The 26,404-nt window shown below is 38.1% G+C and overlaps 1 protein-coding gene across 1 annotated transcript in view; it reads left to right on the top strand.

Moving 5' to 3' along the window:
• The window catches only part of BICC1 (BicC family RNA binding protein 1), a 116,445-nt gene that overhangs the window by 45,079 nt on the left and 44,962 nt on the right, over positions 1-26,404 (top strand). The window contains exon 3 of the mRNA XM_064464783.1: positions 13,319-13,388. Coding sequence (XP_064320853.1) covers positions 13,319-13,388 — 70 coding nt within the window. The remainder of the gene's footprint in view (positions 1-13,318; positions 13,389-26,404) is intronic.

The raw sequence follows: 26,404 nt of genomic DNA, 5'->3' as shown, positions 1-26,404 counted from the left end.
GTATGAGTGTATTGATACGGAGTTTATGTATACACGAATGCTTTTTAAGTGTAGATAGTATATACTGATAGAAATAAATTTAAACTTATTTCTGTCTGCAGTAGGTCAGGCTTAAAATTTGGTTGGTCTTCCTTTTTAACCTCTGAACACGAAATGTGTAGGTAGAGCTTCAAGTGTGAATGGCTTAGGGTGTTTTCAGGCATAAAAATTATTAATCATTGACCTGAGACTAAGATGTCTCAGGCTGATTATCCGTGTTCAGCAGAAATTTCTGAAGGGCTTTCCATACGTCTTCATCCATGACTTCTTTTGAACTGCCTATTTGTAATTACAGTTTCCCTAAGGCCATACCCCCACTTCTGATGGCAACCACTCAGCTATCAGTTTCCCCCACTTAGTGAGACATAGTGAGTTCGTGGTTATTTATACATTATCACAGGTTTTGTCTCTACTTCAACCACAGGAGCAGTTTTGAACTGCAGAAATCGGTTCCACACCTTCTGCTTTTTTTCTGGGTAGAAATTGGTATCTGCATTAGCATTAAAATAACCCCTTGATGTAGAGTTTGGCTCATGGCATGTGACAAGGATATATTAAGGCCATACGTTTCCAGAATGTGCTTGAAACTCCCGGCTGTGCTAGGCTGTGATGGGAACACTGGCATGCGATTCTAATTTACATTGAGCTTCCTCTCGTTTAGCTTCCCAGGAAGAGGAAGCGACTGCTCAGAGAGGGTGGTATGGATTAGAGTTGAAAGAATGTCAGTGGCAGTCAAGGTTCGCAGGAAATCTTGGGATTGAGAGGTTTGTCTCCGTTTTGGCAAAACCACACCCAATGGAAAGGAGACTGTTTAGGTTGGATTGGTTTCTCTAAAAAGGTAAACCAAGAATGCTTACTTAACTTTTTGCTTAGTTCAGGCAGAGCTAAGTGGTGGGAAGTCTTTGTTCTGGTGGAAAACTGCATTCATCATGCCTCTGCTATAGCAATCGTTCTGCCAAAGGAATGGAGTAACTACAAGGGGTTTTATTTTTTTATTAATTTCATCTATAGTTTCTCCTGTGTTGCTTCTGATATAACAGGGACAATCTCAAGAGTTTATCTGTAATATGAAAATGCTCTTTGGGCCTAATCCTTGAAGTGTCCACTGCAGGTAGAAGTCTTCAAACAGCAACTGTCCTTGCTGAGTTGCTTGTGAAAAATTCCCTTGGCCAGAAACATTGGGGATTTTGATCCTGTAGTATTATACTGAGTGCCTCTCTCTGTCAGTGCTTGGAGCTCGGTCTGAGTTCCAAGTGAATCAGAGTTTTAGTTGATGATGAACTCTCATTTTATGTCACCTTATTGCTATACATACCATTTTGTGCAAGTTCTCTTGCGTTGTGAAGCAACAGAGGAGGAGCAATTTTTCACCACGGTCTCAGTTGATCCTTAATCCTTTTCACTCTAAAAGATAAAATCTCTCTTAAAATAGAGGAGGGATTTTGGTCCACATAAATGCTTGTACTCTTTCCCTCAAAATTAAGAAAGAGGAAGTGAGTATGAGAAAGATACAAATTAACAATATACACTAGGCTGCTGATTTGTAGGGAGGAGACTTGACGCTTCCGCTTTTGGAGAGAAGAGTTGGCTGCATATTGGTGTTTCTGATGTGCTGTGGGGCTTTCGTTGTTAAGTAATATTTCTTTTTATACAAATTTCCCCTTTATTCTGTTACTTATGTAGAATTCATTAATGCTGTACGCACAGATACATTTATAGGTTTTGTGCATGCTTAGATAATCCATTTACATTTTTTACTATATTTCTATTTTAAATAAATCACTGAATTACCTGTGGCCTTTGATTAATATTTCCATTGAGGGTGAACCAAACATTCAAGTAAAAGGAGGACTTCAATATTTCTCCATAGGTAAACGCATTTGATCGAGTTTTCTTCTCACTTAACTTTATTTGCTGTATTGGTAAATTAAGTATATAGTTCTGTAAATGTTATGGTTGCAGAAGGTTTACTTAGTGCAGTTTTTGGATGCAGCCACAATACTGCAATACTTGCTTAAACAAGACCCTTGCTTTAAGAATGACCTTTCTGTGTTCATTTCGGGCAAAGTGAAGGTTAAAAAAAGATGCAGTGTGTGTGTGTTTGCGCATGCGTGTGTGTTCTTCCCTTCTAAGCTAAAAATGCTTGAATGGAAAAGGAAACAATATAAATTCCAAAGCCATATCCACACAGGTAGCTTTCCCCAGTTATCTTTTTACTGATTTAGAGCTTTTATTTATAGCCTGAAAGTTTGCGTTGTAAAGCTGATGTTGTTTACTCTGATGCCTTTATTGACTTTACATATAAACTCATATACATATAAACATCTAGATTAGTTTTCTTTTGAAGTGTTATCAGCTGATACCCATTGATCTAAACTATGAATAAATTGCCTGTGATGTTAATCTTGTCCTCTAACTTCAGCTTCAGTAACTCTTCCTCCCGCACATGCTTGTTTTAATTCTTAATAAAGTTCTATAGGAATAACTGTGAGTACTTAGTGGAGATTGTAAATTTCTTTAGAGTTAATCTGGGATGGGATGTAGTCCTTGACAACAAACAGTGTGCTTGTTTCTTTGTGGAAGTCTCAGTCTGTACATGCAGACCACAAAATTATTGGCCATGAGAAGTTGGAGGGAAAGCATGTTAGTACTTAGCTTAGTTTGACATGAAGCTGTCTAGAAGTATGCGAATGGGAAACAGGCATGTTTTCCTTCTGTTGCCTTTTTATACATGAATCTAGATTAGCTGGAAAACTCAGACAAACTTAAATTTCTTTTATAGTTATTCTGGCATTTAATAAAGATATCATAAAATAGAAATCAGTTTAACAAAGATGGACAAATCAGTATGTGAAGGTGAAATTCCTGCAGTATTGAAACAAATGACTTGCAGTGGAAGCATGAAGAAACTGTATATGGTGATACTGAACCATAACCATAAAGGTTATCCTGTGTGATAGTCTCTGAAGTAATTTAAATATTACTCTTTTCAAAGTCAGGTGAAGTTAGGAGAGAAGGACTAGCCAAGTAGTCACATAGAGATACTTCTAAAAATGTGTTTGGGATTTCTGATAGTTGGAGTACAAAATTGGAAAATCAGGTACCCTAACCCTGCAAAAACACATGCACTCGTGTCCTTGCACTTGGGGAGGCACGTTTTTCATACAGCTCCTTTCTGTACAGAAATTTAGACAACTGGGGCTCAATCCCCTTGTCCTCCTTATGCATCATTTCGTTGTGTGGTTTTAAATATTTGTCTCAGCAATCTAAATTAAGAACAAATTTAGTCAAGTGTTCTGTAAGGTTTATAGTTTTAATACTGGCTATGCTGCTGCTCTGCACGGGAGATGGGTTTTCTGCCATGCAGGAGCACAAACTGCAAACCCTACGTGGTGGTTTAGTCTAGAACATGTGGGTGCCTTGGGTGTATCTGCTCAGAAATAGCCCCTCTCCCTTACCTGCAGAAATGGAGCATTAATGCTGTGGAGTCAGACACGCTGTACTACCTTCTTTTTAGAGTAGTAGTTGTAATATAAATAGTGAATTCTAGTTTTGAATTTCATATGTAGCCCATGGTTGGGGGGGGGGGGGGGGAAAATCAGGGCTTGGGATAGGAATCTATTGCTATACACTAAGTGTAGGCCAGACTTGAAAAAGAGCTACATATTTGCACCAAGCTTTAGGCTAAGTTTTGTCATCTCCTCTCTTCTAACTTGCTACATGCCCTGTATTTCCTCACCAAACCCAGTAGTCCTTGATGGTGTACCACTGCTGTGTTCTGGCTCTGGCATCCCAAGCGCTTGCTCTGGCCTCGCCAGTTTTAGAGGCTGAATTCACACTGTCTGTTCCTGAGTAACTTTATACAATTTTTTTTTCTGTCTTGTTCTTCCTGCCTGTCCTTGTTCTACCCTTGCATTCTTTTCCCCGCCCCGACCAAAAAACACCAACAAATCGTTAAGTATAATACTCGTCCTGGTTCCAGCTACACCCGTTGCTCTGTTCTTGCTGCCAAAGCTCATGCTCAGGGATTAGTCATCCTCTCAGATACTGCTGCTTCACCACTTCGCCACTAGAAGAAGAAATAAGTATCAGCCCATGTAGAATTTTACTTGTCTATTGTGACTCTTCAGCTCAGGTCTTCTCCTGTTTATACAGAAATATATTTTAATTTTTATGCAAATGATATTTTGTATTTCCAAAAACCTATGAGTAAGCTTGTTTAAACCGCTCTAAATGCGTACATCCTGAGGGAGCCACACTACTTGAACTTTAACGTACCTTCTCTGAAAGCAGAAGATGCAAGAAGAACACTTTGACTGAAACAGAATATCCAGAGACTGACATAATTAGTGTGTGTTTGTTTTTACTAGGCATCCGGAGGTCTGATATTTTAAAATTGTCATATTTTACCATTTGGTTAATACTGAATTAGATTTTACAAGTAATAGTTTCATTTTTTAAAATGAAATGCTCACACTAAATATTTAAATTTTTAAACTAAAAATTTTTAATGAGTGAAATCTGCAATACCGAATTTTGGCTTTTTTTGTGAGAGTTAGTAAATTACCCGGGTACCTAACTCCTGTAATCGCTTTGCCCTGGTGCTCTTGCCTTGTTAATTATAAGCAGATTTTGCATCAAAAGTGTGACTGTGTTTATGTTGAATTTAGTCTGTGTCACCTTAGATGTTTTTGTTGTCCAAGTGAAAAATAAAATTGCTGATTAACTGGAACTTCAGACTTTTAAATAATTCTGTGCAGAGCCCCAGTTTTCATTACAGTTCTTAAAGCCATATTCAGAATGCAAGCTTATGCTTTTCATGTTAAATATTATTTAGATGTACTTGCTGAGTTGCCTGTTCACTTTTTGTGGCTTTTTTTTTTGTTGAGTTGAAGCAGTTGGAGCGCTTAATTTATGAAAACTCAACATTTTAGCAGAAAATGTTGGTGTCAAACGCAGCTTCTGTGCATTTATAAATGATGGCAGGTAAGGACCTATATCTTAAGATGGCTTGTTAGACACAAATACTCATTTTACAGATGTTGCCGAGATTAAGACAGTCTACATGTCAGTTCTATATTAACAGATTTCACCACTTAATATTGCTCTTGGTGTAAGGGAGAATTAATAGGCGCAGAATGAGGACGATCTTTATCTTCTGATAAGATAAACATGATCAGACCATTCTATCTCTCATAGTATTTTCAGTTAACCGCCACATTAATTTTGTATCCTGAAGAATATTTTACGTAGTATTTTGAAAAACAAATGCTTAAAAATCTGATTAGATGGTGGATGACAGTAAAGTTCCATCATGTTTTGCTCTCCTTTTTGTAAGAAACCTGGCTTTGGAGTGGTTTTGATGCTTAAAAAAAGAAATCTGACTTGTTACAGCCTTTGTTTTTAAAGCTCACTTTATCATTCAAAACCATACTTGAGCTTTCACAGTTATTTCATCTTAAGGTCATTCAATCGTTGTGACTAAATTTGACTAAATCTCACTGCTTAAGTATTTTCCATTTTGTCCTTTAAACAGTGTGCTCCCTGCAAATAAGTAAGCAACTAAACTGTACCTGTAGAAGAGCAAAAAGATACGCGGTAGTGTTCAGGAATCAGTTGTGCTGGGAGAAGTTGGGGTGGGTGTGATGGCAGGAATCTTCCTACCTGCAGAGCTTAGTAGAATATCAATATAATGCTTGGCTTACCTTCTGCACTCTCAACAGCATCTGCTTGACTGTTTTGGATCTGTGAAAAGTGTTATTTTTTCATGACAGTAAAACTATCTTCCCATTCATACTCCATGTCTGTGGAGAAACATATTTGTCAAGTTTTGAAAGGCCATTACCATGGTACTAGTTGTATTTTACTATTGGTATTCCTGGATTTCCTCCTTTTTCTCTGCTGTCTTGCACAGTAACTCTTACCTTTGTCATCTGTGAAATTGATGGAACAAATTTTATTGGGAACTGGAGAAAAACGGATCTCAAAACAGTCCCATTGAATGGGGATGGATACAGTGGTGTAACAAAGGAATCGGTCACCTTTCCTTCAGCAGCTGTGTACAAAGAATTCTTGGGTATAAGTTACCCTCCATAAATTTACCAATCTCTGGTAATTTATAAAAAAATTGCTGTGTTTCCTTTAACCTGATGGAGATTCAAAGCAAGATTACTAAACACCTACTTACAGAATTTCTGTTATCATGACCTTTATGTAAAAAAATTTTCTAATCTTCTGTCCTTCCTTGTCATTGCCCTACCCTCACACATGGGATTTTCTCCTCTGCAGCAATTTTTAACTGTACACATTTACACTGGGAAGCACTTGTTTCTTAGTAATATGTGTTGGGGGTTGCTTCTGGCTCCAAGTGCTCTATAGCTCTTACCTGATGTCAGTGGAGAAAGGGATGTTAATTGATACTTTGTTAAAGTGGAGATTAGGAGCCATCTCGAACTTGAGGATGCAATTGGCTCTGGAGTTCCAGATGGTCATGTTGCCCGTAGTAATTATCTAGAGGTGCCCTTATACTTGCTGCTCCTTGGTGTGCTCGGAATATAAATTAACAGAATCTAGCCTGCATTTCCAGTCCCTCCCCAGTATTCGTTTGAACTTGATCCTTGCAATTCTTTTTTTTTGGGGGTGGGGGGGGGCTACTGATGTAGCTCAGCCATCTATAATTTGTCTTGTATTTCAATGGAATTTTGTTCTTTCTCTAATTCACAGTATTTACCCCCTCTTTCCCCATTTGTTTTCTCCCTTGACTAGTTACACTAGCATTCCATCAAAGTTTTTTCAGTTTTAAACTTGATACTGCTTGGAAAAATTGTATCTTACTTGATCATACATTTTTCTCTTGCTGGAAGATGATTTGATACAAAGAAATGTTCTCTGCGAGATGTCTAAATGCAGGATTGAGAATGACATGAAGAGTGACTCTAAAGATCATTCAGAATATAATTTGGGCCCTGTCTTGATTGTACACTTTGGTAATTTTTCTGTCTGCACACAGAGGCTGATTCTGAGTAAAAAACAAAGATCTGGAAACATATCATTTCTTTCCCTATAGTGTCCTTTTTTGCTTTGTCACTTAACCTGCTGAAAGAGAAAGACCTGCCGCCATTATCCCGGAGGGAACTGGATTGCTTTTGGAAGGGGTAATTAAGTTAGAAGAATCACTACTTCATTCTTTCCCCTGCTTCTCATCCACCTCAGTGTATTATTCTGCCTCAGAGACAATAATGATTTTTATTTTCATAGGTATGATCACCTGTAATTATTCAGCCCAATTTCCTTTTGTATAATTTACCCAACCAGTCAGCTCCTGCCATTTTTACAGTCAACTCTTGTAAGAAGTAAATTGCCTCCAGCCTTGAGAATACTAGAGGCAGTTCCCTTTATTAAGGAAAGGATTTCCGAAACTTAATTTTTGGTGCCAAATTAAAATGGAGGCTAGTTGCTTGCATTATCTCCACTTACTGAAATTTTAGGTCCTTGCTTACAATGTATTCTGGATTTTATTGGAGTGTTGTGGGGTGTTTTTAAGTTAAAACACTTCTTGCAGGATGTCGAGCTTTGAGTGTTTGTCACCAGGTGCTTGGACATGACTTGCAGCCTGCTTGCAAGAAACGGAACGTAGTTTCTGAAATATTCCAAGCAGCAAAGCAGTTGGGTGCTCTCTGAGGATTTGTGTTGTTTGGTAGTTGAAGATAAGGTACTGTTGCAGTACTTCAGATGTTTAAATGTCTAGTGCATTGATGTTGTTGATCTAAACCTAGCTGTTCCTGTGCATATTGAACCTGCATGGAGGAACACCTAGGCAAGCTCTTTGACCACAAAAAACTCAGCTGTTCCAAAACATGACATGGACAGATAAATAGAAACACTAGTGGGCATACAATTTCTTTGCTTTCTAGGGCTTTTAATAACATTAAAAAGTCACAGTATCTACAAAACCTAGTATTGTATTTTTAAAAAAATTCTTAAACGTAGATTAAGATAACATGCATCTGTTCTAAAAATAAAATTTCAATGTATTCACAAGGTTTTTAACATCTCTGCTTATTGATTGTCTAAATACTCTACATGTTAAAATGGTATTCTGTTGTATTAAGTAAGGTTAAACTGAGGAACCTAATTCCTCACACTGAAGATCGTGGTTTTTCTATTGATGAAATAACAAACTGGCTTTTTTTTGGCAGTTACACTTGCAGTTTTGAGAGTTACTTTTGTCATTTCAGTTGGAATGAGCTCGTTGAGCTCAAGTTGAGAAAACCAATTGGAGAAACCCACTGGCAGATGCAGGTTCCTCTCTTACTCATTTTTCCCCTTCACGGTGAATAATAACTGAGGCTGAAATGGCCAAGACACATGAAATCCCTACGGTGGGAAGATCAGAAATAGATAACTTTGTAACAACACTAGCTAAATGCCAGTAGTATTCTTCATAATGCATGTGTTTTAAAGGAAGAAAGGTCTTTTTGATAGGTTGTTGTTTTTCATCTACTGCCTGTAAAATGCTTCCTTTGAATGCTGAAATGCTTGTGGGCTTTTGAGGACTTTTGGTTGTTTTTTTTGCATTCAGGACATTCCAGTTTCTATCCAAAATCAGCTAAACAAAAATCAAACTTAAGGAAAAATAACTTGTTATTGTCTTAATGTAAAAACTCCCCAAAGTGCTTAAACTATACAATTTTCAAGCTGGAATACAAGGAAGCCAAAAGCTTTTCCTCCAGCTGCCTTACAGCTAGAGGTTTGGGGGGATTTTTTTGTTTGTTTGGGGGTTTTTGTGTTTGGGGTTGTTTTTTTGGGGGGAGGGGTTTGGGTTTGGGGTTTTTTGTTTGGTGTGGTTTTTTATGAAGGCCCAATGATTTGCAACTAGAGACATTTTGTTCAGGGTCAGGGCCCAGTCTTATTTGTTTTATTGGTATTTTCCAGTATCTTGTCATCTTTATGCTCTCCACTGAGAATAGCTCACATATTTCGGCTATGTGAACACCACAGTTCACACCTCTTGGGGAAAGAAGAAGAAGGGAAGATGTAGATAAATTGTTTCTTAGGGTATCCTGCATTTTGAGAAGCAGCAGCGTGAGATTTACTATATGATTAGATCGTGCTGCGAAATGTGCCTGCTCCTTCTTCTGGTCAGTTGATCCTCCAAGGTGAGGAGAGAACTGATTCGTATAAACTAATCACTTCCATGTGAAAGGAAGGGACGCCTAAGCAAAGGTGCTGTTCTGCAGTCTAGATGGTCATGAACTGATTCACTCATCCCTAGGCTGAAGTTCCTCTAAATGTTTTGTAACTAAAGCATTTATGCAATTAATACATGTATGTATCTACATCACTTGTGAAGTGAGTTCTGTTTTTTCTGTTTTCTCTGAGAGCAGCACTGCTATCTTCAGAGTATATGGCATAACACTGAGTTTTCAAATAAAACTATTCCATAGCAACACGCAGTCGAGGGTTTTATGGAATGATTCCAAACTTGTTTCAGGAAAAAAAAAAATATCCTGGCACTTAAAATGGCCTGGGTTAGAATGGTAAAACAGAACCAAAGGTTGATGCAGCGGTGGTCTACGCTATCCAGAGTTTTACTGGTGCACATGTTTCAACATCATGTTTACCTTAAGTTTAATAGCTATGGTAAAAACTTAGTTTCTTGTTTTCTAGAGCTTTGATGCTCCTGCTGTTACAAAAAAAAACCCCCAAACAACCCACAACAAAAAATACCACCAGCAATACAACACACAAACAATAAAATAAATAGGTAAAGCAAGCAATGCAATATAGTGTGATCTCTTCTTAAGCATTCTTATGAAAGCCCTGATTTCTGAAAACCAAAACCAGAAGTTACTTTCCATTCCATACCTCTTTAGGCAGTTAAAATTCTCAAATTATTTTACAGGCAAGGTAAATAATTTTCACTGGTGAAAAAATAAGTGCTGCAGCAAAAACTACTTTATTTTTTCCTATATAATGCGTGGTTTTCAAAATTGTGGAGAAGATTATTGCAATAATTACCTTGGAATTCATGATAAAGTTTACTGCTTGGAGTTGAAAGCCAGCACATATTCTGAGAGCTTTTATACTTGAGTAAATGCACTTAGTTTTAATGCACCCAGAATTACTTTTTTCTTTTGCCTAACTACCTAAGATGGGAGATAAACTTTTGTCTTTGTAGTGACCAAACCAGGTTGTCCTTTCAGTCTAAAGTGGTAATTTTTAGCATTGCATTCTGCAAAGAGCTTAAAGATATTAGGTGGCCAAATATTGGTGGCTGGCAGTCAGAATTCTTTTCCTGTGAAGGTGCATCTTTCTCCTATCTCCCCAGAATGTGTGCATCTGAAGTGGTGGGCTTTCATTTTGTTTTGGCTTAGCATGAGAAATGGGGAGGATTTAATTTAAGACAAGAGTCTCCAAACATTATTGAGAGGGTGAAGGACTGATGGGATGTAACACTTGTCTTCAACAACATTCATTCACTCAGCTTCTGTCTCCTCTCTTGCGGTTCCTTTTATGCTGGATCTTCTTTAACTCAGTCCCGCACCATTCTTTGTTTTAGCATCTCCCTTCTCCTTCTAGCTGATGCTTTCCTATTTTCTGTGTATTTTATCTCGTGTTGCACAATTAAGAACAACCCTGGCCCAAAGCCCTCTGTCAGACACAAGTGAGTTCTTTGAAATAGCTTTTTTCACATCTGGCTTGGAAAATTGTGAAAAGTATGTGTATGTTGCTGATAGAATTTCACCCTCCTAGAAATGTCTTATTTCAGCTGTAACTTATTATCCAATAGTTGCTGAAACCAAGAATATAGTATAATGAAGTCTGGCTGACACTTTCATTTTTTCCCACATGGTGTACTAATCTGGAAGTTGTTGTGGTGTCCTAGGATTTGGATGTAGAAGATCCAAATTAAGAGTTGTTAGCTAAGTCTGCCTTGGTTCTAAAGTATACGATTTGGAAAAAGCATTGATACTGTACCCGTTTTCTTAACGCATTCATTCTCTTCTCGGAAGTGGCTTTGTCAATTATCTTGGAGTCTGAATTTTTTTATTATTTATACTTGTTGCAGATGACTGGAAGTATCAAAATGTACTTCTTTGCTTAATTCTCCCCCCAGCCCACCAGTTTTGGTGAATTGACTTTGGATAGTGTCTGCTTTTAGTGTGTTCTCATTTGTATCAGCAATCAAAAGAACACAATTTTTTTTCAGTCCTTCTGTGGAAATTGAACAAATATTCTTTATAAGGAGGAACCAGACCCTGAGAGTTGCCATTTCTCCTTTTTGTTTCCGACCTCTTTCCTACTTAGAGCAATCACGTATTCTCAGTTCTTGTGACAGGGTTTTTTCTAGTGTACAGCCTAAGCTTACAGTGAGCATGTGTTTACTTGTTACCATTATATGTATTAAATAACCTCCTTAATTCCTATTACACCCCTTTTTAGCAGAAGTGTTGTTACATAGGCTCACTAACTAAAATAGTATGACCCAGCAGATTGAGGGAAGTGGTTATTCCTGTCTGCTCAGTTATACTGTAAGGCTGCAGATGGAGTACTTTGTCCGGTTACATCCCTCTCAGCCCGAGAAAGATGCTGACAAGTGGGAGTGACTCCAGTGGACAATCACCAGCCTGATCGAGGGCCTGTAGCAGTTGATGTGCAAAGAGAGGCTGAGAGCAGGGTTTGTTCAGCACAGAAGGGGTGAGGTAAAAGAGGGATCTAATAAAAATCTTCAGCTGCCAATATGGGTGGTTAGAAGGTATACTGAGTCAGGCTCCTGCTAAAAGCATAGCGCTAACAATGGCCAAAGGTTGAGCAAAGGAAAAATAGGAGAAAAAAATTTCTCAGTAAAAGTGGCCACACACTGGAATAAGTGTGCAGAGTGGAATCTCCTCCTCTGGAGGTATTGAGAGCTTGATGGGCAGGGCCCTGACAGGGACCCGGCCTAACTTTGCAGTTGGCACCGCTCTGAGCGTGAGGTTGAACTTACTAAATGACTTCCAGAGGTCCCTTTCTTACAAACTTTTTCTGTGATTCTAGGATCTCTTCTAATTACTGTTACTCAGCTGAGCAAACTGATCACTGCTAATCTCTTTGATAATAAACTACTGAAATTTTCAGAGGAGTGAGGACCCTTTTGCTTGTTGCTGTACAAAATCTTGTCCATCTGTGAGCAGAACTGGACAGCTTTTTCCAGGTGAAAATTCATCAGGGCTTTCTATAACCAACATCTCCATTAAAAAAAAAAAACAACCCTGTCTGATGCAGCCTAGGGTGATATTTATTCAATAGATGTATTTTCTTGGCATTCTTACAATCATTTGGATGCATCTTCTTGGCATCCTACAACCATCTTGTTAAGAACTAATATGGGGAAATATTTCTAGTTTCTTCAGGTCCTCATAATGATGAGATGTCTGCTCTTACTCATGATCTGATACTCTCATGTCTCAAGTGTGGTGAGAGGTATGATCTCATCATACTAACTGATGAGAACTCAACACAAAAGTTCTGTAGTCTCAGTAGACACGCCCAGCATTTCTTAGAACTGAATTTCAATTAATATATAAAGTCTTTGTTGTTATTCAGTCTCTATTCCTGTATTACTATTAAATGTTAGTGATGGTCCGTAACTGTGCTGGTATTGAAATTCAGTATAATATTCCTTTGGCTAGTGGACTTACTAAAACAAAGGCAGCAACAGAATGAGAGGCTACATGGAGCCAAATGACTACATGGATTTCAAAGTGTAAGTGCAAGTGTGTGCATTTTGAAATCTGGATAGCCTTGTGATGAAAAGTTGCTTTCAGGTAAAGGTGAGACAAAATAAAAACCCTAAACTTGTGAAGGTGAACCAATGTGTCTTGACTTATGGAGATTCAGAAGGACTCGATTTAGTTTTGATAGGCTTTGCTTAGAAGCCAGCTTAAGATAACTACAGAAGTATTTTCATTGAACTATAAAGCTCTCACCTTTCCTCTCAGATGGACCTAGAGCACGCTGTAGCTAGTTGTGGTCACTTGAATTTCATGGGAACTGTTGAGCAGCTTGCTTTTCTCTTTGGTTTTCTTTTGGGTTATCAGAACTCAGCTTCACCTGTCACTAGACAAAAATTATTCTCAAAAAACCTGGAGAAGTAGTTAATGAGTTGTTCTAATTATAAATAATAACAGTTAACAGATTTTAAAATGGTGAACATCATCTCTTCCAAAAATGAACTTTGACTTTGTAGGAGAAAAAATAAAAACTTAATTTTTCATAAATGCTTTCTTTTTAACAGATTATGGAAGAAACAAATACACAGATTGCTTGGCCATCAAAGTTGAAGATTGGAGCAAAATCAAAAAAAGGTATTTTGTTCTTTCATGGGGTGGAGTTAGGTGTTAGAGTAATAAAACCTCAGAATAAACAATTCTGTCTTCAGAGTCACCATATCAATACTGGACACCTGAAATATTTTCATTTCAGTCCACTCTTTTATAAGAATTTCTTGTTGAAGTTATCTCAGTTGTATATAGGTATTTGATGTACAAACCCATGTTAAGTAGCTTGCACTGCTGCAAGTTCTTCATTATCAGTACTACTGTACTCCCTGTGTTTAGCGGGTGTGCTTCTGTATAATTCTACATCCAATCTGATCAGTTTCTTGGTTTTACAGCAGCAAAAGCCAGTTGGTCTTTCTGGTAACACTGTAGATTAGTGGGTGTTCTGTGGCGTTTTTTGTTTTTTATGGAGCACAAAGATGTGTGTTGGTCAAGCCCAGTTAGGGGGACAATTTGTTCTGACGGAGACAGCCTGCATACTTTTTTGGTTTCTGTAAGAAACGCTGGCCATTCCTAAGAAACAGCTCCACTTAGGTTATGTGTTTTTTAAATTATGCTGCTTTTGGAAGTACACCCTATTAATGTGAACCAAGTATATGATCTAGAACACCTCTTTTTTGAAATAAGCCTTCTGCTTCTGTTCTTAAAGGATCGTAGCTGTGACTAAATGCAAACAATACTTAATTCCTCTTCTGCAGGAGAAATGAAATTGAGAGTGATTTTTAACATTGCATGTATTTCTGTTCAGGCTGATACATATTAAAAATCAAGAAATGTGGAGTTCAGATACTTTCCCTGTACACTATTTAGGATGTATAACTGGAGATGTGGGCTAACCTTTGTAAATGAAGAAGGTTTCATGGGAAGAAAAATCATCTTTTTAGAAAGATGCAGGATTGGTAACACTTCTATGGTGTAAAGCGAGATCCAGTCTCTGAGGTACTTTCCCACATGGTGTGGAAGTACAAGTTGGTTTAATTTTTTTCCCCTACTTGCATGGAAAAAGAATCTTACTGGAGAGGGAAAAAATGGGAAAGGAATTCAGACTGGAAAAAATGCAGTTGTCACGTGTATGTATATATTCATAAGTGGAACTAGTGTTTATAGTAATGCAAGAGTGACAAGGCCTCTGCAAACCTGTGCTCTCCCTGGGTTCTGCGTACTTTCTGCCTGAGGTGCAATGAACTGATACACAGCTAAAGCTCCTCAAGAAACTGGCAGGAGAGTTTGTTTTTCTTTGGAGGAGAGAAAAGAAAAAATGAAGCACTACCTGCTCTTGTTTTCTCTCAAAGTTAAATAAGCCTAGTTCTGAAGATGAAAAGCTTGGATGAAAGGGTGTGAAAAGAGGGGTAAGAGGTGGCTGGCTGGGATTCTGGATTAGCACTTAGAGGTGCAGCTTTACGTGTAGATTAATTTAACCTCTTTATTAGTGATCTCAGAGAGAAGATAACGTTAATTTGTGGTGAAGCTCTATCAGTATATGAAATGAATTCAAATACCAGGGGAAATAAAGTTATAGGCTGATAGTAAAACTAAAAATTGAGGGGAGAGAACGCACAATACAGCTGAGCGTACTGAGTGCATCTGCAGTGGGAATGATTATCCTGGAAAGTCCTTATGCCAAAAGAAACTTTAGATAGTGATGGGTTGCAAAGGAGTCATTTTAGCAGTATGCTACACTGTTCAAATTAAAAAAAAAAAAAAACAAACCACAAAAACCCCCAAAAAACCCCAAAACCTGTTTCACATGTCTGTGGACTGCAGGGTGGCTCTAGAGTTGACTTTTACTGTCTGGCTAGCTTTCCTCTGGAAGTTGTTTGTATATATACACCTAAAATAGTAAATTACAATGTGTACGAAGAACCCCTTAACCTAGAGGTTCCTATTTCTTGTGAAATAGAGTATAGTTTATATATTCTGTTTATACTTGGTATCAATTGTTTGCAATTCTGTAACTTTCCATTTGCAGCTACAGCAGCTGTTTATATAGGGAAAATATTCTAAGTGTTTAACATACTCTAGCTTCACTTAATGACATTTTGTGATTGAGAGGAGAGTCTGCAACAAATAACTGGCCGGCTCTCTGGGGACTTGAACTCAAAACATGTGCTCTCCCCGTTTCCTTAGCTGGGAGCTGAGTGCCTGCTATGTAATCATTCAGTGAGGGAGAAGCAGTCCTCGATGGAGAGCCTCTAACCCCAGCCATACGCTGTATGCTGTCGTAACCAAGTGATACCAAATTTTTCACGTGATGTTCCAGTATAATCTGTCTGCAGTTTCCGCAGCATCACATTCTGTGGATGTATGTTGTAGCCGGTAGAACAATCACTAGGAAGACATCTCTGGCTGTCAGTCTATCGTGAGACCTTTAGGGCTTAATGTAGTGTTCTCCTCATTGCTCTTGTGAGCTTTTAATTCGAGGGTCTTAATACCAAATCAATAAGGACAGAGTGCATATTTTCTGTCTAATTAAAACACAAGTATTGAAATATGCAAAGTGTGCATTAAGGTTCAGCAAGGTTTTAAGACGAAGTTCAGTAACTTCATCTTACGAGACCCTGAATATTTTTCTGATCTTACGGAAAAAAATTACTGTGGTGAAGCTGAAGTGCTAAGAGTAGATGACCTGCAAGTTCCTAAATTGGTGTGTTCCGTGCTATGCTGATTACAGCTTTCAAATTGGTGATTGAAAAATACTGTATGTTGAGTATCATAATGGTGATTCATTAACTCAAACTTGATAAATGTTTTCTGAAAACTTGTTTAGTTGCAAAATGCAAACGCCTGGATTCAGCATCATGCAGAATTTAAACAATTTGCTGAGTAAAGTTTCTTGTTTACGATGAAATTGCTAAAATAGCTCTTGCCAAAGACTTAGAATTCAAAAATCAATTGTCAACTCTCAACAGTTTCGTGAAGACTGAAACAGGAATTTCCTGGCTTTAATGAGCACCAAATGCTGCAGACTTGCTGTAGTGATGAGAGTTAAAAATTTTGACATGCTTATTTAGAAAACACACAAACAGATATAAATCTTCCAGTAGTGTCTTTACGCAAGTCATTTGTTCAGGTTGACAAAGAGATCCCATAACATTAAGGCTTCAGATAGGGAAGGGAAACAATTTAAATCACTTCTCTAATGACTGATTCTTGTCCAGCAGTAATGAAACAATCAGCACTGGCACGGTCTGCTCTGCTTTCATAGAATCACAGAATTGTTAGGGTTGGAAAAGGCCCTTAAGACCCTTAAGATCATCGAGTCCAGCCACTAACCTATCACTGCCAAGACACACCCAAGCTTTGCGTGGGTGCTGAGGAGTTCAGGGCATACCAAAACCTCGTGTTGTGGAGGTTTCAGATCTTCTGTGGCCCAATGAATTAAAGATCAAACTGAGAGATGGTAACCTTTCTATCCATTTCCTTTTTGCTCTCAACATACTTTTCCACTCTTATGATTACTGTTTCTTAGGAATGCAATTAATTGTCTTCTAAAGATTTATTCAGCAGTATAAAAGTTCAGAATAGACTGCCAAATCCTAAATGGTCAGATACTATAATTCCACAAACACTTTAAAAGCAGGTGTAAGCTAGTATTTTTTTTCCCCCTTCTCCCTTCCCAAAATACTGACCTGTCCTGCTCTCCTGCTCTTGTTGTCCAGCCCTTTCTGCTGTGCGGTCACTGGTGCTTGAGTTGTCACATAAGGGACCCCGCTGGCTTAAAACTAACAATGGATCATTTTTACTACTGGAGGGGGCTGGGGGTTTTTGTGCATTTGCTAGCTGGTTTAACCCAAATTGTATCCTCCATCCGCTTCACCATATGGTTCTGTTCAATATGGTTCTTCACCATATTGAATCTGTAATGCTTAATGCACTGAGCAGGTGAACACCGTGTGGTTCAGCAGCAGTGCTTGTTGATGGCAATTTAAGGTGCTCTTTAGGAACTGGGTATATGTGAGTTTAGAGTTTGCCCATATTCCTTACTCTTTATTTCCTTTTTTTTAATTCCTGCCCCTTCTCTACAGGTGTGTGCCTTTGTATTTCAACAGCCATAAACGAGTTGTGGGGATATGCTTGTGCTCAGAACATAGACAGCCTTGAAATAGCATTTGGGTAACAACCTGCATAAGAATAACTTCAGCTCCTGGAAACTTAGTGGCTCTAGGCAGGAATTTGTTCGGAGAGTTGGAGTAGCAAAACTTTTAGGAGGTTAAAAAAATGTGGTAAGGGGAAATGCAAAGTAAATTGAGTTTACAGAGCGGGATAACTCTGGGGTCTCTTTCACCATTCACTTTTAAAAAGGGCTGCTTTTAATGAACTTCAGTTGCTCTTTTTTCTTCCTGTTCTTCCCATATTTTCACTCCTCTTCCGCTCTCTCCAGGTTACAATCTCCAGCTCGTCTTTATCTGTGTGATCTGTTGAAGTTACCCACTCATTTCTTTTCTTTCTTTCTTGAGCTGATCTTATTTCATTTCACCTGTTCTTCCATTTGCTCTTTCTGGTTTTGGGGTTTGTTTGGTTTTTCTTTGGTTTTTGTTTGTGTTTTCCTGTTTCCCCCCTCTTATTACTGATGCATTTTAAGTTGATTAAGAAAAAAAATGTGGTCCATGTTCTGTTTGTGTATTTTTCTCACCTGATTTTTCTTTTCACTTATTCTTTCATCTTCTCTTTCAAAAATCAAGCTTCAGTAACTCTTAAAATTTATACTAGTTTTTATTATCAAAACACTTACTACATGTTATTTTTCATTAGCATATCAAAGGCAAGTCAAGTACATAACATGTCAAATGCATATCTAAGGAGAATGGCAGGAGGGGAGGGAACATAGTGGCACTGAAGACATTAGAAGGAAGGCAGCAATAACTAGCAGTGAGCACTGCTGGCATTCCTTGCCTGACAACTTAGTTTCACATTTTTTTTTCCTTAAACTTTGCCTTTTGCAGGCTCTCTTGTAAGCAGAGTCCACTATTTCTTCCTTTGCATCTTAAGCTGCTGAGAAAATATGCAAATAAAGTTAGCAACTGTAATACTGTAAGGCAAATAACTGTACTGAGACTTCAAATTAGCAAATATTACTCCCATTTATTTCAACGTTGTTTAGACACAAGGGAAGAGCTTTGCGTGTTCCAGAAGGCATTATGATAAAAGCTAGACACTTTTTGTTAAAACAGGCCTGTCACTACATGGTGAACTTGGGGCCAAACTTGCATGCAAGCTACTGCCTTAGATATCAAGAGTAAGCTAAAATGTAGTCTGTCTGTCTGCGTCAGACCTTTAAGTCAACTTTCATTTGTTTCCCAATATTGTAATAAAAGCTGCAGTTTACCTTTTGAGAGGGAGAAAAGAGATGATGTGGTGTCAGGCAGTACAGCCTTGTGAATGTGTGCCAATACAATGCTGGGCTATTTACCTCTTTGGCATAGGTTTTTCTGGATCGATCTCTGATGTGGTTTTGTTTTAGAAATACTTAACTTTCTCAATTTAGTTTGTCAACAAAATCTTTAAAAAGAGTGAAAGCTGCTTTTTGATGTGAAATCTTTTATGGTCAAATATAATCTGTGGAGAAGTGGTTAACATAAGAGTGGTTCAGCATTGTCCTTGCCAGTTTTCAGTGTCCCATGTGCAGACACTTCATAATTTACACACGTTCCATGGAGAGATTACATCATTTCTTAAAACATAAATGCACCCCTGGCTGTTAAGCAATATTGCTTTCAGTATTGGAATTGAGCTGAATTTCACACTTGCACAAAGACACTGCCTTTCCCAAGCAGAAATTTTAGTGAAATGCATGGCAAAAAAACCTATGGATAACACCTCAAATTGTTTGTTCTAATATATTAATGGATGCCAGTAACATGTTGTTGATGGTCATGTTGAAACCATTGTTAATGGTCATGTTCATCGTGTTTTATTATGAAATGGAGGAGTTAATAACCCTGTGCAGCATTGTGTAGGAGTTGTGAGCTTTAAACACAATCATAATGTTTTGTAGTGTGCCTGGAGGTCTCTGGATTCTTCCTCTCCCCACCCCACCCCCCCGCCCCCCCAAAAAAAAACCCAACCAAAAAGCAGAACCCCAGAAAGCACACGAAACCAAAACACCCCCAAGCGAAGTGATGAACCTAATGGGGCAATAGTTGAGAAAATTTGGGTACAGTGAAAAGTGTCTGTGTGGCACAAAGTGGTCTTGGACCCTCCCTTCAGGAGGTTCTGTCTCATTGCATTGATGCTCTTTTGTAATAAATGCAAGTTTAGAGAAATCAATAGATTTCTCTGCTTTCAATTATTGCTGGAACACTAAAAGGATTTCAGCGTACGCTACTAAGCTTTAGGTTACATACTTAGTATTTTTCTAAATATCAGGTGGCTTGCTGTACTTCAGAGGCTGGCATATTTGCAAAGTGCAGTTATATAGGCTGAAATTTTCCCAAAGAAATTGGCGGAGTCAAACAAGTGTAAAAGTAACTAAAAAATATGTAATAGTTTAGGCTATTTACTACTTTGTCTTACATAACACCTTAAGTTGAAAACTGTAGACTCCGTCTCCAGCAGTTTGGCATCTACAAGGCTGAAGACCTTGCAGTTTAAATATATAATGCTGTGCTGTATACGTGTGTGTATGTGCATATAGACAGTGAATGTTAGGATTGCTTTATTTTTGCACTCTTCAGTGTTTTCCTTTTCTCGGGCTTTCCATGTACAGGTTATCCCTCCTGGATATAGTTGCAGCCATAACTCAGCTTTTTAATTGTGTGTTTTTCTTAAATGACTTGATTATTCTCGGCTGAAGAGAGATTAGTTTCTTTTTTCCTTTTTCACAATGCATATATATTATGCATGCTTCTAATCTTGTTCTTAGTTTTGTTAAAGTAATTTGGAACTAGCTTTATTGTGGAAAAACTGCAGTTGTTGGCAACACAGCATCTATTAATCACCCCTGTTGAGTTCAGAGATCTTTACTTTCTCACTTCGATTGTGGGTGTGGAGGTAGTTTCTTGTTTGTTTGGCTTTTTTGGATTTAAAAAAAACTACCCCGAGAAACCAAAACCCAACCACCAAAAGAGCAAACAAACCGCACAATCTCCTCACAATCCATACTCCAATACAGGGCGAGATTTAAACAGCGAGAGTTCTCTTATAATGAACTCTGTCTCTCAGCGTTGCTTTCTATGATGGTTACATTCTGTACAATATTGTAAGACCACTTCTAGAGGTGTTCCTGGAAGTGAATGGTAAAAAGGAATTGCTTGATTTTTTTTTTTAATTCATCTATATATATAAAACTGGTGTTTCAAAAAAATGACCAGATAAAAATATCTAACCTGTTTTGATATTCTGTTAAACTCAAGTCAATCAGCCTGGTTGTGTATGAACCTCTTGGCTGTTTGTACAATGTAGTGAGGGAGTATAATATCAGCTTTTTTGTATTTGAATTACTGAATGCTTCACGGAGAAGATCAGTATAATCTGGAAAGCTAAAGGTATATGTGAAGGTGTGGATATATTTATATGTATAATGGAGGAAAAAAAGCAACTCTCTTCTGTGAATATGGTTAAGAATATTCTCAGACTTCTTTATATAGATTTAGACAGTTTATGGCTGCAACCTGAATATAGAAATGTTTCAAATCAATTAGTATTTATTATATACACTCCACTTGGCAAATTGAAACTTAAATCATAGGGCAGAAGGAAGGGGAATCTACATCTGTATATAAACTTGAGCTACCACATCAGTGCATGGTGGTTTTGTTGGTTTTTTTTTTCCCCAAAAAAGAAATTAAAGGATGTATATTGCAGAGATGTTTTAAGCTGCATTGAAAACATACTTTCACAAAGGCTAAATTTCCTAATTACACTTGATTTGATCTTAATTCTTCTAATAAAAAAGTGAATCCTGCTACTTTTCTAAGGAATATGCCCACGTAAATTGTGTTAAAAGTTTTCATGTGCAGAAATTATAAAAGTCCTTCTAAAATTTCATTCAATTCTAAAATTACAATCTGTTCGTACATAACCATATATAACCTCTGAAACTGCATAAAAATCATGTGGTGAATAATAGGAAACAGAGCTTAATGTGCTGGAGTTGCTTGTGTGCTTGCCAGTACATATCTGTGTAGCTAATTTCAGTCTTTAAGCTTAATAAAAATACTCTTTACTGTAAATTACTGTAAAAGGAGTTCATAGTTCATGTTTCTGTATATGCAATAATGTGTGGAGTTTTATTTCGCATGTCAGTCTTAAATGCTAAGCCAGCCCCACCTGAGAAGGTCGCATGGTGTCACAGGACCACCAAATACTTCAGACTTGTTAATGAAACAAGTACTGTAACAGTAATTTTTCATAGTTTTGTTCACTTTTGTTCTTGACCTACTTTAATCTGTGTGTGCTGTTTCTAGTTACAATAATTGTAGCTTCTGCTGTTCTCAAAAAAAACCAAAAAACAACCCAAAGCAGAGCAGAAGAGGGTGAACGTGGGATATAATAAACTGATATTCCTACCTTAAATACAGTGCTATGAATAGCTGCTCAATTGGCTTAGAGCCTTAAGCTTCAGCTAAAAAAAAACGAGCATGGGGGAAGGATTAATCAGGCCCTGGGACACCTGCATATGGAGCTTTCTGACAAACTTTAGCTTCTAATGCACTAAGATGCTTTTGAAAGTTGTGCCAAATCTCCTGCAAGGCTGTACCATAACTCTTGATAGGAACTGAAAATGCATGGAGTGATGGCCGCTTCTGAACAACCATGGCCTGTTCTATCATCTTTAGCTAGGGATGTAAAGCCTCTGAAGTGCTTAGGTGCTTAAAAACAAAGGTGACTTTTGTATTGGTCCATGATCAAGTTTCAATTTCTGTTGTGTGAGCGTTGATTTCAGTGCAGGTGAATGGAAAAACAGGTTCCAATTGCCCAGCATCATGCTGCTGTTTAGAAGAAGAATACCATACTCTATACCAGCTGGAGCTCTGCCAGCAGCTCTGTCCCCACTGCTGATGCAAGGATGGTTTTAAGCTCCTGCAGTGCTGTTGGGTGCCTTCCCTTGTTCATGTGGATCACCACCTTTACAGGGCATGGGAAACAGTCCCCTGACAATAATGGGTCAGGTAAGGTGGGTGGAGGTGATGATGTGGTGGCTCTGTGCTGCAGGCACCTGCTCCCTCAGGAGAGGAGCTCTCCGCTTGGTTACATGTAGCTCACCAAAATGGTGCTGTAAGATGAGCTTTTGAAGTTACCCCATGTTTTTCCCATCTGCAAGTGGAAGCGGGATCCTAGTACATCAGTTTGAGACTACTTCATATAATAGTAGTAGGCACCGTAGTTTTTGATTGCCATACCCCTAGGACAACTTTATTCTGTATGTTGCCAGCAATGATAAAGCTGCACTCAGTTGTGCATTTTCCAAGTTGCTCTGGAAGGGAAGACTAGTAACTCCTTTTGCTAGAAACAGAGCTGTTTTCACAGCTGCTAAACAGTGTAACTGTGGTCTTATCTCTCCTGCCTTACTGCATGCTTAAGGTCTTTCCCTCTGCCTCCATAGCTACCTGCTAGGCAGCTCAGCCCTCCGGCCTGGCATGCCCTGGTGTCAAACCCACTGACGGAGAGGGCATTCAGGGCCACTGGTTTATTGAAGCCTGTGCTCTTTTGTCAGCAGAATTTTTCTTAAAGCTGTTTAGTTTTTGTTTCCGAGGTATGAAGTTGTAGGCCTGACTTTTTACCAGTTCAGAAAAGGTTTTCTTAAATATCTTGGCATTTAGGTGTTATTTTTCCTTGTTGGTGCCCATGACAACAGACCCATTGGTTTGGGCATTCTGTGTCTGCTCCCTGTGTGGAGCAGAATTCCTTTGCAGCTTTTCTTTGAAAGAAAAAAGATTTATCCTGTTATGCAATTGTACAGCTGATAACTGTGTATGTAAGTGGATTTCGTTAAAAATTATGCTCATATCTTAGAAGCACATGAATTTCACAACAGCGTGTTTCTGCATATTGAAGGTAGTTGTGTCAGGAGATAAAGGCTGCTCTGTAATGTTTCGTGGAAGTGCTAACAAGATTTGAAGGGGGGGAAGATAGTCTTATATCTGCAGTTGCTTAATAAAATAAAACTTCCGTCCGATGTGGTACGTGATCTGGGAAATTGCAAGTTTTTTCTGTTCCTTAAGATGGTGTTAAACTTATTTTTGTGCTTGATCTGTCTACAGCGAAACTAATGCTATTTTGCATTTCTCCATAGGTAAAAATGGGTTAACTCGATCAATCAGGCATCTTATGTCTCTTTCTTAAAATCATGCAACTTAGTGAAAAAACCTGAACAGTTACATAATCTGAAACGCAGAATACCTTCATTTTGGACGATTTTTATAAGATACAGAACTACTTGCTCAATTATTCTGTGCCTTTCTCTAATTATTCTGGGTCGTAACTATTGTCCTCTAAAATGCCTAAAATCTGTTTATCTGACTTGATCTTGCTCGGATCTAAATCAAACAGCCATTTTCAAATGAAACATTACTACAAAAATGCATTAATAGCCTGCATCATCAGTGACAATCATCAGAATAGAGACTGCTGATCAGGTAATTCCTATCAATCTGTTATTCTGACCCCTGTCAGGCTTTAGAATGCAGCTCTTGGGGAGGCTGCAGTCATTGGCTTGTAATTTTATATGGTGTCTGCTTGTTAACTATTACCGCTCATTAATAGGTTTTTTTTTTCCTTATGAGAAGGCATTATTCATACTCTCTACGATTTTTCGTAAGAGAAGATAAACTCTTGGTGTCAAATGTCAGTTGAAGCCCATAGCATGGTTTTGTCGTTTGGTTTTTCAGCATGTACTTTTTCCTGGGTTTGGTTGGAAGAGCGCTGAGGAAGGGGAATTGTTATGCTTTATCTTCCCTTAAATATAACTTCCTCCTGCTTCCATGTGTTTAAATCTTAACCTTCCGAACTGTTTCAAGGGATGTTGATAGGTTCTTTATGCCAATCTAAATGCATTATTGTATGCAAACGTTTGACAACACTAATATGAAAAACTTACAGCAAGCCTAGTTGAAGATGCTAATTTGAACACATCAGGTATGCATTAAGCATTGGTCAGTGAATGGTAATGATGTGTTAGGTTAGTAAATGTGATTGAAGTTTTTGTTTTGATTTGGGACAAAGATGGCTTGAGTGGAGGAGGGCAGGACCCAAAAACATCTTTCAAAAGCACGGAGAAACTAGCATGCTTAGCAGAAATCCACTTAAGGATCTTGTCAGTTTTTTAAAAACCAAAAAGAAAAAATTGTATGCCCATCAGTATTAGTGGGGAGAGCACTACACTTCTATACTCTGAAGGAATAATCCCTAGTGTGTGATATTCTGTAGCTGAAAAAAATTTTTTATATTCCTTCCAGTTTCTAAATACTGTATTTTTGTAACTGCCATCCAAAGACCAATCTTCCTTTAAGAAAGCCAGTCCCTCACCTGATGCGCTTGGCTTTCCTGCTGATTGTAGCACTTGCAGGTAGGGCTGGCTACTGCATTGCTCTCTTCAAATCTGTGAAACTCCTGTAAACTGTCTAGAATTACAATGTAAGTGAGTATCATCCTGTCCCTGCCCAACTCTTCTTATTATAAATGAAATTCTGATATTTTTTTTCTGAATTGCTTTGGTTTCAATCATTCTTTATACTGTGCATTCTAAATATAGACTGAATGTGTGCCAAAGACCAAGTGAAAACATACAAAACCATCATTGATAGAAAGTCTCTTTAATTACTTCCTCTGGAAACTATAATTGGAATCATATAACTTTTCTGGAATAGCAGTAGGAGGGAATATCTGAAAAATAACTGTAATATGGTTTTCAGAATTTTAAGCTTTTCATCTGTACAAACTTAACTCTGTATAAACTGTGCTAGTCATTTTATTCCTTGATTATTTGGCAAGACTAACATTTCCTGTAAAGCAAGTCAGATCTAAAGAAAACAAAATCCAGGGCATAAATAGTGACTTTTTTTTTCCAGACTTCTAGCAGTTACAAAATAATTGTTATTTTATGGTAAATGCTAGTCAAGAACTCTGGTAGCCTGTAGTTTTGGCTGTGTGGCAGCAATTGAAGATGCTGAATCGGTGTAGTTTACCTAGTGAGACTGATACCATCTGGCAATGTTGATCAACCAAGGCTATAGTCACCGAGGACTGCTGGCAACATGTACTCACTGTATTAACTCCTGTGAAAGGGAAAGGCAAATCATCTCTTGTTAATGGGAGGAATGCTGTGGAAAAGGACAAAGTTGGGAATGAAGTGGAATGGGGGAAGTGAGAGGCATGGAGAGGAAATGAGACTGATGAAGAGATTGAAGGCAGTTGGGAAGAGGTAGATGTGATTCAGCAAGTGAATGGCAGGAAACATGAGGTTAGAGTGGGAGTCAAGTCTAAAGAAACCACGCTTTTGAAAGAGCACAGTAATAAAGAGTAAATGAAGATGGTATAGAGATAATGGGAAAACAGATGGGAGGTGGAAGGAGGAAGATGTGGGGGAAGGACTGGGTGAGAATGTATATACCAAGATGTGGACAGGAGGATTACAGCCCAGCATTTGTAGGTGTCTGGCACGGACTTCCAATACATCTCCTAATCTTGGAGATGAGATCAGACACAATTCCAAAGTTTCTACTTGATGAATATCCCGCAGAAAAGCTGGTAAGCACCACTGTATTGATGCAGATGTTAATTGTTGTCCTAGACCAGTGATTAAATATCTAACATGTCACTACTCTCATTTCTAATGTCTTTGTGCTACTTCCATAAAGATGCAATTTAGACGACTGCAATTTCAATTTGTTAAACATTTAACAGATGTCTTGCCTCGCATCGAAACATGTGTATGATTTAAAATACTGGGAATGCACAACATTAATTTCTAGTCCATGGGAGTTGAGGATATTGGCACTTTCTGCTAAAAATCACAAAACAGAATTAGAATGTGTGCAAGTAAAACAAGAAGGCAATAAAAAGGATTAAACTTGAGTGCAACTGTCATCCAGCTTATTAGACTG

This window comes from Phalacrocorax carbo, chromosome 13, assembly GCF_963921805.1.
Source record: "Phalacrocorax carbo chromosome 13, bPhaCar2.1, whole genome shotgun sequence".
NCBI lineage: Eukaryota > Metazoa > Chordata > Aves > Suliformes > Phalacrocoracidae > Phalacrocorax > Phalacrocorax carbo.
This window is presented reverse-complemented; position numbering and strand designations above follow the sequence as displayed.